Source organism: Conger conger, chromosome 12, assembly GCF_963514075.1.
Source record: "Conger conger chromosome 12, fConCon1.1, whole genome shotgun sequence".
NCBI lineage: Eukaryota > Metazoa > Chordata > Actinopteri > Anguilliformes > Congridae > Conger > Conger conger.
Window position 1 is genome coordinate 29556632 of NC_083771.1, and position 14510 is coordinate 29571141.

The following is a 14510-nucleotide window of genomic DNA, read 5'->3' on the forward strand; positions in this document are numbered from 1 at the left end:
GATGCACTCACTCGCAGACGAAGGTGCCCTGGGAGATGTCCTGCAGTGACTTCACGCCCCAGCCCATCTTACGGGTTCGGAACAGCTGCAGTCGGATCCTGGTGGGGACGGCAAGGCGGTCACATTCGCTGACTCCACACACAACTCTCGACGCACCACCCCGACCCAGAGCCTGATCAAACGCTTCATTAGCCGCTTAGACAGCAAAACTACTGCACATTTCAGAACAAAATTATTATTTCATACAATTTTTCATTGTTCTTTCAGGTGATTCAGGATAGTAACACAATATTACGCATGGGCGCTATGCTCTTGAGAAATGTTTGCTGAAATGTTGATTGCTAAACAACACATTGGGGGGGGGGGGGGGGGGGTTAAGCTGTATGTTCAGGACCGTTTCTGCAGCAGCTGTGTAGCGCTGACTGTGTTCATTATATTACTTTACATTAGTGCCATTTGGCAGACACTCTTATCCAGAACGATGTACAGTTGATTAGACTAAGCAGGAGATAATCCTCCCCTGGAGTAATGCAGGGTTAAGGGCCTTGCTCAAGGGCCAATGGCTGAGTGGATCTTATTGTGGCTACACCAGGGACTGAACCACCAACCTTGTGGGTCCCAGTCATGTACCTTAACCACTACGCTACAGGCCGCCCTACACGGTCATGTCTGGTGTGGTCAGACCGTGCTGTGCTGTGGTCAGACGGGCAGCATTACCGTAGACCGTTCTGCACCACGCGGTTCTTGCAGGTCCTCCAGCATGAGCAGGCGTGGTTGCACTCGAACACCAGCGGAGGCTCCTCACGGCAGAACTCGGGAAGCAGACGCCCCTCCTGTACGCACACATGCACACACAGACACAGACACAGACACACAAACACACACACACAGAGGCTGTATTACACAGACACACTGCAACAAAAATGCATTACCCAAAACAACAATCTGAACCAGCTTCCCTTTTATGGCCAGCAGAGGGCACTAAACTCATTGGGGGATATTATCGCAACCTAAAACAAAAACAAAACAAAAACATCAAGCCTTAAACTTACAGAATATAGTCTTAAGAAATAAAAAAATAAAAATTTCAGCCACCTCAAAAACAGAATATACTAATACTGGTCAGGATTATCCCCTGTCACATCATGCTACTATTAATATTGCACTCCCCGTGACCTGCCCAGAGACTACAAATAAACAAGAACTGTTGGCTAATTCTGGTGCATTACATCTATATTAAACATGCCACGTGTTCTCTGACAAATACAGAAATTAAACCGATATAAACCCAACCTAACAGAAGCCATATACACACCATCATCACCTGACCCGGATTATGTCCATAATGGCCAACATAACATTTATTTTTTTATTTTTTTACTTATGAAGAAGAGGGATTTTGGTCATCATGCCTGCAATCTTGTTTTTCTCCTAGCAAAATTACATTTTTGGTCGAAAAACCGCATGGGGAAAAGTTACAACAGGCCTAAGGGCCTAAATTCATACTTGGAACAGCACAGCAGCGATCCAACTCTGGCTTCTATTCGAAGGCAATCATCTTTACATGCGTGGGTACCTGTCTTCCACTAATGGAGCAATTTGACCCGTCAAAATGATATTTTTTAAAAGCCATTTTCACATTTCTAACGTTCATTGCGCAGTTTGTTGCCTTTTGTGCCAATGGGATATTGGTAAACACTTCATGGGAATTGCTTTAAAAAGCTAAATGCAAGACAAGGCTTGCTGAGCATGGCAATTCCTCACTGTTTCCTCAGAACTCACAGCTGGCTCAACAGCAAAGAAAGAGACTAAAACCACAACCTGTGAGACTAAGACCACAACCTGTGAGACCAAGGCCACAACCTGTGAGACTAACACAACAGCCTGTGAGACCAAGGCCACAACCTGTGAGACTAACACAACAGCCTGTGAGACCAAGGCCACAACCTGTGAGACTAACACCACAGCCTGTGAGACCAAGGCCACAACCTGTGAGACCAAGGCCACAACCTGTGAGACCAAGACCACAACCTGTGAGACCAAGACCACAACTTGTGAGACTAACACCACAACCTGCTCTGAGGTCTGATAGGAGTGTGTGTCTTTGCTCTAGTGAGATAGGAGTGTGTGTCTTTGCTCTAGTGAGAGATAGGAGTGTGTGTTCTTTGCTCTAGTGAGAGATGAGAGTGTCTTTGCTCTTGTGAGAGATGAGAGTGTCTTTGCTCTAGTGAGAGATGAGTGCGTGTGTGCGTCTTTGCTCTGATGAGAGATGGGAGTGTGTGTGTGTGTGTGTGTGTGTGTGTGTGTGTGTGTGTGTGTGTGAGTGTCTTTGCTCTTGTGAGAGATGAGAGTGTCTTTGCTCTAGTGAGAGATGAGTGCGTGTGTGCGTCTTTGCTCTGATGAGAGATGGGAGTGTGTGTGTGTGTGTGTGTGTGTGTGTGTGTGTCTTTGCTCTGATGAGAGATGGGTGTGTGTGTGTGTGTGTGTGTGTGTGTGTGTGTGTCTTTGCTCTGGGGAATGTCACTCACCTTGTCATACCAGCAGCGCAGGCTGAGTTGGCCGCACATACAGTTGGTTGAGGAGCAGTCATCTTTGCACACGCAGTACTGCCAGCCACAGGCAGGGGGCAGAGTCAATAATTTTAAATCTCAAGAACAAAAGGTCTTCTGGCTTTATTATCTGTACTATGCATCATTATTTATTCACAGGACCCAAATTCCCCGTCTTGCATATTTAACATTACATATTACATATTTGTGTAATTTTAGATATTTCCTGAAGGATTGCTCAGTACACACTTCCATCTTGGAATAATAACTGCAACCTCCTAAACCACTACGCCACACTGTCGAATGACATCATACTCCTGAACTTCCACAAGTGCTTATACAGCATATGATGCACGGGAAGCATTCTGTGAGCCATTTCATGTCCATGTGTCCTGAATCTCACCTGGAGGTGGGTGATGTTCTTGTCTATGTTCATGGGGGAGGTGACACAATTGTCGGGGACGTATTTGTAGTTGTCGGGACAGGGTTCGCTGTCCACCCCGTTAACGCATGGGACAGGAATCTTCTCGTACCCCCGAGCGATGTCCCTGAGAGCAGAGAGACATGGGACTGAGAGCTGAACGTTGTCCGACCGCAGAAATGGTCTCACACCGGATTCACAACACCCACTGAGAACACTAAAAGACCCAGTTCAATCTAACCTCAATATGCTTTGTCCTCAACTATGAAAAAGGATTTTAACTTTTTCCAAATGTTTTAGTTTCTGCATAAAATTATTAATCGCTGAGACAAAAATAAAAAAATAAAAGTAACAGAAATATGTTAAAATGTCAATCAAAGTGAGAGATCTTGTATTAACCAACAAGCACTGGAGATTCTGGAAAACTTGAAGCACATTCACACATACTGTGCATAAAAACACACATACACAATTAAAATCAGGCCATAGGATGGGAAGTATAGCAGCCAGTCTAAGAAACACACACACACACACACACACAGTCAGTACAGGGTCAGTGTATGATCAGTGTATGGTCAGTACAGGGTCAGTGTACAATCAGTGTAGGGGTCAGTGTACAGTCAGTCAGTGTTCCACACAGGTAGGCTACCTGCTGAGGACCTTCTCCCCCTGGACGGCCCCGTTGGCCTCGGCGTCTCTCAGCTTCCTGCTGGCCTGCAGGGTGCCCCACACTTTGGAGTTATGGCTGCAGCACTCCAGCGGCGTCTCCCCCTCCCGGTTCTTCAGGACAACATCTGCCCCGCGCGAGAGGAACAGCCTGGGGAGAGGCAGGCAAGAAGCGTTAACCCCCTACTCCACATCACCACCAATGACTGCTGTTCCACACCCCAGTTCCGAATGACCCCGTGTGCCACACCCCTGTTCCGAATGACCCTGTGTGCCACAACCCTGTTCCGAATGACCCCATGCGCCACATATCCCTGTTCCGAATGACCCCATGTGTCACACCCCTGTTCCGAATGACCCTGTGTGCCACAACCCTGTTCCGAATGACCCCATGTGTCACACCCCTGTTCTGAATGTCCCTTCAAACCCATAAACCGAACCCTTGCAACGAATAACCTTTCAGCCTTACACACCACACCCCTTGCCTAGACAGCCTTTCAGCCAAATGCAACACACCCGTGACGCAATAACCTTTAACCGCCACCCCTGAATGACCAAACAACTTTTATCCCTCATGCACTGACCAAGATGACCTGCCAACACCGGATACCAGCCTATAGTAGGTCTGCCTGTAGCCTAGTGGCTTGGGATCTTGACCCGGACCTGGAAGCTTGGTTGTCCAAGCCCCAGAGGAAAAACAAGATCTGTTGGGAGCTGTTTGGCCCTTGAGCAAGGCCCTTAACCCCACATTGCTCCAGGGGGTGATTGACCCCTGCTTAGTCTAACTAACTGTAAGTCGCTTTGAATAAAAGCACCAGCTAAATAACTGTAATGTTATGGATGCCAGGCCACAGATGACAACGTCCTGTGGGGCAGGACTGGGCCACGCCTGCCTCCCCCCCCGCCCCACCGACAGCGGGGCCCCGCACTCACGTCACGCACTCAAGCCGATTCTCGCGGGCGGCGATGTGGAGGGGCGAGTCGCCGTGGATGTTGACGGCCTGCAGGTCGCAGCGAGCCTCCAGGAGGATCTCAGCGATGCCCACACAGCCAGAAAAGGCCGCCCAGTGGAGACAGATGTTCTCTTCCTGAGAGCAGAGCACCGGCAGCAAAACAGCCGCCATTACAGAGGCAACTCGGGGGGCTCGATAATACTAATAACATCATTTATTAACTGAACTGTAAATCAAACAGTAAAACCAAACACATGAAAATTGAAAAATGAGTTGAGTTTTGAGATAAAATAATTAAGATTCAAGTATCAAATGATTCAAAAGTCACTCACTAATTAAGAAAAATCTTTGTTTGATTTCTTGGTAGGTTAGAAAACAGTCACAAATCTCCATATCATTTAAAATTGATTAGGCTTTATAGCATATTGATGCGAGGAGGAGACCTAAATTAATTTCTAGTGAAAGTATAATGGTTAGGGAACTTGAAACTCCAAGGGTGTAGGTTTGGTTCCCGGGTGATGTACTGCAATTCTACCCTTGAAAATGTACTAAACCTGCTCCAGAAATTCAGTAAGGGTACAAACCTGCCCCCGGTGGAGGGGAGGGGAGGGGAGAGACCCTCACCTTGTCTCTGATGTTGATGTCCGCCCCTTTGGAGAGCAGGAGTTTGACCTGCTCTACGTGCTTGTACTCCGTCGCCCAGATCATGGCAGTCCAGCCTCCATCATCCTGCAGTAAATTACATCACAGCATTGCAAAATGACACCATTCAGCGACATCACTGTGACATCGACCAATAATGCCAACCAACTTGAGCCAATGACTGGCTAAAGTCCACAGACCTAGTTTCTGAGGCCTGAAATGGCTTCTAATTGAAAGGAAAGCACAGCAACCTAGAGCTATCAGATACAGACACTGTATGCATCTAGGACTGAAGACTGCAACCCCTGGAAAGCTTGAAGCTCACTTTCACAGATCACGAAGGCTCCGTGATCACTTCAGCTGGAAGGAAACGGGTCAGTTCCCATGGCCAACCACAGAGCCGTGCGTTTGGACTGCATTTTCGCCTGCGTCCAACGGCAGAAGAGAAAGGCCTGAAACTCACAGCAGCCTTTTCCAGCTTCGCTGCTAAAGGAGAAGCGTAGTGCTGCACAGCGGGTCAGGGCCCAGGCGTGAGCGCTCTCTGTGCCACTGCCCTGTGTCAGCAGTAGCGGGGGGAGGGGAACGACCCCGCGCCCCAGAGAGGGGTCACGATGTTTAAACTTTAACGGAAAGGCCATTTTGTAGAGCAGGGGCTCCCGTACTGGGATCTGGGGACAGCCAGAGGTCTGTAACCCCGGAGTCTTCAGCAAAACAGGAAAAATATTCCAGCCTTTCAGAATTGAAAAAAATAGGGGGAAAGTACATTTATATATATATATATATATTTTAAAAAATTAAATGAAGCTTATATTTACATATTTCATAAATGACACGATTCTATGAAAATATACGGTGATAAAGGTGAAATATGAAACGTTTTGAGAGAAATAGTGCAGTTGAAACAGGACAGCTGCGCTGTCATTAGCTGAACTTCCTCCATCACAATCGCGCCGCATTAGCGCTGATGAGCACAATCACAGAGGTGGCGCCTTCGCTAATTTATCAATGAACGTCCAGGGAGACCTGCACCACTCGTCACTGCTAATACCAGGGCGATGACAAAAACATTCACATCAAACTGCCTACGCAAAACACATTATCATAACCGGATAAACATGCGAAAGGAAAAAAAGGCACAGTACTGTATTGAAAAATCTGGTCGCTGACAACCATATCATTAATAACAACTCAAGAACTATAATCTAGGAACCATAAACTCAAGCAATCAGTTTTCTACACATCGTTGTGAGTGTGAGTAATCCCTCTTGGGAGAAATTAGAGCCATTTTAAATGCACTTGTGTACTTGTGGTCTAGTAAGCACTTTGCGATATGAACATCTCCGAGATGGATGTAATGCAGTGGAACAAAATCCAGGTTGCGACCATGGCCCTGAGCAAAGTGGGAAGCACAGCTGACACACCCACCTGACAGTTGATGTCTATTGATCCAGTGGATATGAGATGCTGTACAATGTCAAAATGCCCTATTTTAGCAGCCAGATGGAGACACGTGGATCCCTCCACGTCCTGCAGGAAGAGAACACGGTACATGTCACATAGGGGCGCCATTGGCTCAGGCGGTAAGAGCAGATGCCGGTTCAATTCCGTCCTGGGTGTGTCAAAGTGTCCCTGAGCAAGACACCTCATCAACACTTCATCAACACAATATAGGCACAGTTCACAAATTAAGAAACTGCACTCGTTAAGAATAAATAAACTAGCATTAAGCCACACGCCGACCGGAGCCAAGCCGTGGTTTCCACACCGACCAGAGAGGCGGAGGGGCTGACCTTGTGACTGCCGATGGCCCCAGCCCTCAGCAGGTAGCGGACCGTTTCCAGGTGGTTGTTCTCACAGGCGTCCATCAGGGGTGTTCTCTGGTCCTCATCGCACATGTCCAGGTTAGCCCCAGCCTGAGGGTGGAAGGGGAGCGTGGTCAGACACACACGCATGCGCGCACACGCACGCACGCACGCACGCACGCACGCACGCACGCATTTCCACTACACTGGAGGGCAGCTGGGACATGCACGCAATCCACCAGAGGTCACTGTTGTACAACCTTGCGCACAGCTACCTGCTGAACGAATCACTCCATCCCTGGGTCAATTATTTACATTTAGAAATGTATTAGATCCTCTTATCTACATTTTACACACAATCCATTTATACAGTGGGGCATTTACCGAGGATATTTAGGCCAAGTACCTTGTTAAAGGGTATAGCAGAGGCTTCCCGGAATTGAACCTGCAACCCCATTTGAGTTACAGGCTCAGTTCCCAAACCACTGTACTACTATATTGTCAAATAACTCAGTAAACATTGACTGGCTCAGGACTTGATCCCAGTACATCTACAGAAATACATCCCAAACACACAAAGAGACAAAGACCCTGCCCTGCTCACAATCACTCCCTCTACACCAGCCCCAGCCTCACCTGGACGAGCATGTGGCAGACGTCCTGGTGGCCCCCCTCGGCTGCTACATGCAGGGGCGTGCGTTTGCTCTGGCTCTCCATCTTAAAGTTGGGATCGATCCCGTCCACTGGGAGGGAGCAAAGACGAACCCAAACACCACTTAGCACAGGAAGTACGGCTGGACCATACCGAGTGGACCCGTCTAGAAGCAGGGGTGTTCATGGAGAATATCTTACCAAGCATCATTAGCACCTTCTGGAGCTCCCCCTGTTTGGCAGAGATGTACAGTTGCTTGGGGTGGAACCTCAGCTTCTTGGGCCTGAGAATGAGGAGCAGGAGCGAGGTCAGGCCCACAGCCACCATTATGGCTCAACACAGTGCCAATTGGGGCACCCATGAGCTTTCAGACCCACCAAAACATAGCACCACTAAAGGATAACTTGAGCAGCAACAACTTCATTCTAGAAACAGCTTCTTGTGGCTTTGAGAGAGCAAGCGAGAGAGAGCGAGAGCAAGAGTGAGAGAGAGAGAGCAAAGTGGGGTTTCAATCCAACTATATTTATGCAAATTTGGTGGAAACTACAAAATATTGTAAAAATGTTTTTATACTTGGCTGAGGTGGATAAGTTGGTGTATCTATGAAGAAAATATGTGAGAAAGGGTGATGGAAACCTATTTTTCGAAGAAATTATTATTCTATAAATGAATTGCTTTTTTTTTTTGCTTTTTTTTGGGAAATTCACAATTGCACAACAAAACTCTCCTCAGAACAATTTAATTGATCTATATACACAAACAGAAACAATTTGAAGGGTCTGGTGAGGTGATATGCAAATACAAATATACATGAATATAATAAATAAATATCATGCACAGTCTCAAGAAATGATTGTTTTTCTTACTTCTCTGCATCGAGTGCCAGGAGGATGCTCTCCAGTGTCTCTTTCGGCTGTCCGGGCGGGGACCCCACGCCTCCGGGCCCCACCTTCGAACCTCCGGGGGACGTGTCCAGCACCTCTGGGGATTTGGAGAGGGAGCTGTCCACCTTGTCCTCTCCAGAGAACGAGAGACTGGAGAGGCTGACCAGAGAACATCACGTTATCTAAATGCATTTAAAAGGCATCCACAATCATTTAAACAACTAGTCCATAAGATTCACTATTTGTTTTACAGTCATGTCTATGTTAACGGTAGGTGGAAGCACGCAGCAGATTTCCAGAGATACCTTGCTTCTTGCCTCAGCCACATTGTTTGAACCTATGCACTCCCACCATCCTCAATCAATGATGATGGAAAGCACCCTGGTTCCAATGGGAATAAAGCGTGGGCTGTTTGTCCAGGACTGACCTCGCTTTCTCCACCGAATGGCTGGAACAGGATATTTTACTCTAGCAATTCAGGCCGAGTGCCTTTTTCCAAGTTGCCCCACCTGGTTATCCAAAGATCTCCAAAGACCCCCAAAGATCTCCAAAGATCTCCAAAGATCTCTAAAGATCGTTTTCTTTCAGTCTAAGCATTTTTCGGTTTGGAGTGTGTCGCCTACATCAAAAAATCATTCTCTAGCCCAAAAAAAAAAAAAGAGTTCCTCCCCTCTCCCCGTGGCTGTGGGGACGTACCCGCCGGTGGTGGTGTCGGCCCGTCCCTCGGTGAGGCCGGTGGTCCCGGCGGGCGGTGCGAGGAGGACCCGGGAGGTGGTGTCGGCCTTGGCGATGGTGACCTCCATGGCCTTGCCGGCGTCCTCTCCGCAGTGCGGGCAGAAGCTCTGGCCCTTCAAGACTGAGGCGCAGGCTCGGTGGAACCGGTGCGAGATGTTACTGTCCGGCTGGCACTCCATGAAGGTCCCCTGTGTCAGAGAACCAAAAATAACCTCTTCTTCCCTATTCCCCAACTATGCACCCACTCCCAACCTCAGCGCTCACTCACGCAACGCCTACAATCACGCTGTCCTCAGATCCATCCCACTCACCGCCCTGCAGAAGTAACCACAGCCCGGACAGCACTGGTGCTGAACCATACCGGCCCGGTGGGCCTCGCACAGAACCATCAGCTGCACTGAGTTGGAGGGCCGCATCATTTCCTGTTTCATCACTCCACTCTGACACCGAGTCAACTGCAGAGAGAGGAGAGAGAGTGACAGAGTGAGAGAGAGAGAGAGAGAGAGAGTGAGAGAGAGAGAGAGAAGAGAGAGAGAGAGAGAAGAGAGAGAGAAGAGAGAGAGAGAGTGAGAGAGAGAGAGAAGAGAGAGAGAGAGAGAAGAGAGAGAGAAGAGAGAGAGAGCGAGAGAAGAGAGCGAAGAGAGAGAGAGAGGAGAGAGAGAGAGCAAGACAGAGTAAGAGGGCAGTTTAAGGACCAGCACATGGAAGTCCAGAAAGAAAGAGATGCAGGACATGGAAGTCCAGAAAGAAAGAGATGCAGGAGATGGAGGGAGGCAGATCGAGCGAGACAACACACAAAATAAATTGCCGTGTTGGAAAAGTGTTGCGCTTTTACAATAGGCCATTGTTTCTGAGGCACAGTGTGGGGCACATTCGACATTATTAAGGCAAAACACTGAAAGGAAGAAAACAGGTTCTGTGCATTATAGAGATCAACCCCAGCCAGGCAGGTGGGGAGATGACATCACAGGTGTGGCGGTCCGTACCTGGCCGTCCACGCTCTCCGTGGCCATGCACTTCCTGTCGGCCAGCGTGAAGATCTCGCGGCTCTTTGGCGTCTCCATGCGACAGCTGCAGAGCGGCAGGTCCTGCACCATGTCGGTCTCCATGGCGACCCCGCCCTCGGACACTCCTGTGCGAAACGCATCACACCAGAGGTGTCAGAAGGACGACCATCCACAGTCACGGCATTCAAAAGGAAACGGGTACACGATTGGACCTTTTAAAAGGGCAACTAATGTCCACAGTCTCACCATTTAATGAAGCAACTGAGATGAACTGATTTTAACTGCACCACTTTTGAGGGCAAGCAAGATCCAACCATATACTTTAGAGTGTGCGGTGAGATGACATGTAGAATTACACCTTCTAAAAGATCATTTTCCATTGACTAGTCTAATTAAATGCTGCACTTAACACTTAACAGAAGGAGAAAATATATCTCAGACGTTACCTTTAATTTATAAAAGAAAGGGAATAGTAAATGCAAAAATCACAGAGACCCAATTCAAATGGCCATTTGACAGCCATCCCTTCAAGTACAGGTCATTCCCTTGAATTACTGCCGGGTAAAAACCTCCACCAGGGGGAGCCCAGCAAGTCTTTGAGGAGTCTTTTTGTGACAAGAGACTAGCTTTGACCTGATGCTTGAAGACCTATAACCTCCATTGGTTCCTATACCTTTTTACCTCCCTGTGTTTCTCTAGGACTGAGTCAGCTGGACAGTCCAAGAGATTGACTGTCAAGCTGACACTGAAGCTGACACAGTCCTAGAGAAGAAGAGAAGTAGGCACTACTAGAAAGCCCCAGCACATCTAACAACGCAGTAAGTGTCCGTACACTGATTACACTCAGCGTGCAACAGCAGCACTGTGGAGTGTAATTATGGAGGAACGCTGCACAGGTAGCATGTGCAGTTATGGTGAGAGGACAGGACTCTGGGTGGGGGGCTGCCTATTTGAATGCTATGTGAGAAGCTAAAGCTATGCCCCTTCACACAGTGATGGCCTGCCAACGGCTGCAGTGAAATGAATTATTCAAAGGACTTGTAAAGCAGGACAGTGAGCATCGGAAGCTGTCAAGACCTCAAATGATCTCTGTCAAGAAAAAAAGAAAAAAAGAAAAAAAAAGTCAGTTCTACTACATTATTGGCATTGGCACAGTTCTACTTTTGCCTGTGACAGCAAACCAATAAATTGTGGTCTCTCTCACTCACCCCATTTCATTCCTTCTCTATCTCACTGCCTCAAACTAAGAAAGTCACTCACCTAAGTCACTGCTTCACTGAAGAAAACTTTTGTTGGCAGTAGATGGGCCTAAAAAGGACTTTCTTGAACAGAGCCTCCTCAAGCATATCATTGACAAAAAAAAATCAAATTTTAACAAATACGAAGATTCTAATCTAACAGATGGAAAACTGTGTCTGTGAAGACGAGTCCCGAAAACAAAATCTTGTCTCATCGCAGACTTCAGGGGCACAAAAAGGAGGAGTGAAATGAGAATCTGTAACAGGCTAATGTGCTAATCATCCGGGCCTTCCTCTCGGACACTAATGAGCACACACAGCTTTCACAGCGTTTTACCGCCGGAGGGGGTCTGGTGAGAAAAAAAAGCCGGCAACAGGTTCCGTTTTCGGCCAAAATCGTTCTTTAGCCTCAAGTGATTTAGGCACAGTTTGAAACTCCCTCCCACGCAGGTTCTCACAGCTGTCCCAAATGAAAGGATATTGGAGGTTCCGTTTATTTCTATCCTGAAGGGGCAAACGATTAAATGATAGCAAGAGCCCTATCAGTGACCGTTCTGAGCAGTGATCATCAAGGCTTTTGCTTTCACCTTAAAATCAATAATCAATTCAGACCAAAGAAACCAGGGTGAGGTCAGTGCGGCTTAACCCAGCAGCTTAACCCAATTGGTGAAAACCAGCCAGCTGTCCAGGGTCGGGGGATCAACTCAAGAGTGTTGGACGCCAGTACATGGCAAGCCTTTGGTCTGTCTGCACCAGCAGCGCAGAGAAACTGAGTGCCGATGAGACTGTGGAAAAAGAAGCAGGGGCTGAATGCACACTCGGTGGGGAGGGGCAGACACCACTCAGCCTGGTAGTCTGCCCTCTCCCAACAGGAGGGGTGCACCAAGGGTCCTCCCATGGCCCTCACCAGAGTGCTGAGATGAGAGCAGCTCCTCCTGGGCCTTGAGGTTGAGCGAGTCCAGGGGCACCTCAGTGTACTCCTTGCTGATACCAGCCAGGGCCTGAGGCTCAGCCTCATTGCCTGGGCCAGGAGAGAGACACAGAGAGGAAGAGGAGAGAGGGAGAAAGTTCAAGTTAAAGGTAAAATAGGTCATTTTGTACTTCTAACGGTCAAGAGAGGAATAGCAGCAACAAGCACGCTGAAACCACAACAGTTTATCCCTCCCCCTTCTCTGTGAACGAGCTGAAGTTGAAACGCCATTGGCTGTGGCAATTAGAACCAATTTTCCAACCACTGAGCTTAGATTATTCTACAGCTAAACAGCTATTTGGTACAGAGCGACGGCCCGTCAACTGCATATTTCGAAACCCGAATTGAAGGAATATAAACACAGGTAGAGGGTGAGTAAATATATCAGTGAGCCTTTTTCAATGATAGGAAGGGATTTACCATGGTCTTGCAGCAATATTTTTACACAAACATTTTACCTATTGTACCTTTAATTTTACTTTGATTCCATTTTATTAAAAGTTATTTTCTGTATGAGGGAAGGCAGCGAGAAAGGTACATGGCTACCATTTGCACACCAGTGTATACAACCAATTAGCTAATTTAGCCAGCATAACAGCCAACCAGGACCAGAATTTCCCACCATTGATATACATGTTAATGTGTTTATTTCATTGTCTGTGTGGGTGGGTGATCTAATGGTCTGGCTTGTACTCCGAGCTAACTTATGCTGTACCAAAAGGAAATGCCACCGTCCTTGTTGCCTGGCAATAAAAGCATCTTACATCTTGTATGGACCAATTTACCGTTAAACCCATCCACTGAAAGCAAATGGAAATAAAGGAAAAGAAAGAAAAGCAAGCGTGTACCTGAGAGACCCTCGGCCTTCGATTTCATCTTCCGCTTGCGCTTCCTGGATGGCCGCAGCCAGGGATTGTCGCTTTTTCCTTTCTTCTTCAGTCGTTTCTTCAGGCCGGACTCGGAGCTCTGGAAACGAAGGAGGCCAGAAAACAGGAAGTGAGTGTTTGCCCATTGTGGCACTGCGTCTGCCTGTCACAGCAAGAGCTACCTGCTCGGTGTCACTCAAACGGAAGGCCATCCTCAACTGGCCAATTACAGGAATGGTGTTTCCTGGATGACATCACGGTGATTCAAACTTTCTTGTTTGTGTTCCGTTTGTTTGGTTACATGGTCATAAAACCAAAAGATAGCCCGCAGGGATATAGGGGCCCTCACCAGGTCTGAGTCGTTGCCCTCCTCTTCACCATCTTCATCGCCTGACTCCTCTGTCTCCTGCTCCTCCCCCGCCTCCCCAACCCCCTAAGAAAGGAATCAGGTGTAAAGTTTTGGTAGGGTTATGGTCTCCCTTAGCTCAGCCTGCCCCTGCCCTCTCTAGGATGCATGTACCAGCATGAACAGAACGGGGAACTCAAACTCTGGTTCCAGAGGGCCGCAGAGTCTTTAGAGAAATATTTGGAGTTCCTTTTCAACCCGCAGCCAATTTAGGCCTTGGAAACAAGGATGTGTGAACTCTTTAGCCAAACAGCAACTTAAATTTAACACATAAAGGTCCAGGAAACCAGATTCAAAGTGTGGTAATATTCTCCAGATTGTGGCATTGTTGATCATCTTCTTAATATTTCTTTGGGGGGGATGTGCTCGTGCAGTGGCCAATGAGGCGGGGCTGACCTGTGGTGTACTGCTCTCCTCTGTTCTGCCCACATCCTGGGGGGCGGCCACACCCTCCTCCACCACCTCCCCGCTCTGTTCCTCTTCTTCCTCCGACTCCTCTCCCTCCCCGTCCTCGGACTCTTCCTCCTCAGACTCGTTTTCCACACTCTCTCCGTTCATGTGCAATCTCTCCTTCTGTTACGAGGGAGAGGAGGCACCAGAGCTGCTGTTAAAGAGCCGGGGCTTGCCACTGAGGTCACAGGTTTTATTCCTAGATGAGGTTTTTTGTTTTATTTTTTATTTTATTTTTTTAACATTCAATTTGTTTCTTTTTCTCTTAA

General features: G+C 47.8%; 1 protein-coding gene across 6 annotated transcripts in view; it reads right to left on the reverse strand.

The window, feature by feature from the left end:
- The window catches only part of ehmt1b (euchromatic histone-lysine N-methyltransferase 1b), a 52933-nt gene that overhangs the window by 4822 nt on the left and 33601 nt on the right, over positions 1-14510 (reverse strand). For all 6 annotated transcript variants that reach the window (XM_061263248.1, XM_061263250.1, XM_061263249.1 and 3 more), the window contains 19 exons: positions 14188-14364; positions 13735-13818; positions 13368-13485; positions 12457-12570; positions 10291-10436; positions 9616-9759; positions 9266-9492; positions 8552-8728; positions 7886-7968; positions 7670-7776; positions 7022-7144; positions 6657-6758; positions 5214-5318; positions 4570-4724; positions 3620-3787; positions 2953-3097; positions 2529-2606; positions 718-833; positions 12-98 (listed from right to left, as the gene is read on the reverse strand). In XM_061263248.1, the coding sequence (XP_061119232.1) occupies positions 12-98; positions 718-833; positions 2529-2606; positions 2953-3097; positions 3620-3787; positions 4570-4724; positions 5214-5318; positions 6657-6758; positions 7022-7144; positions 7670-7776; positions 7886-7968; positions 8552-8728; positions 9266-9492; positions 9616-9759; positions 10291-10436; positions 12457-12570; positions 13368-13485; positions 13735-13818; positions 14188-14364 (2456 nt within the window). The remainder of the gene's footprint in view (positions 1-11; positions 99-717; positions 834-2528; positions 2607-2952; positions 3098-3619; positions 3788-4569; positions 4725-5213; positions 5319-6656; positions 6759-7021; positions 7145-7669; positions 7777-7885; positions 7969-8551; positions 8729-9265; positions 9493-9615; positions 9760-10290; positions 10437-12456; positions 12571-13367; positions 13486-13734; positions 13819-14187; positions 14365-14510) is intronic.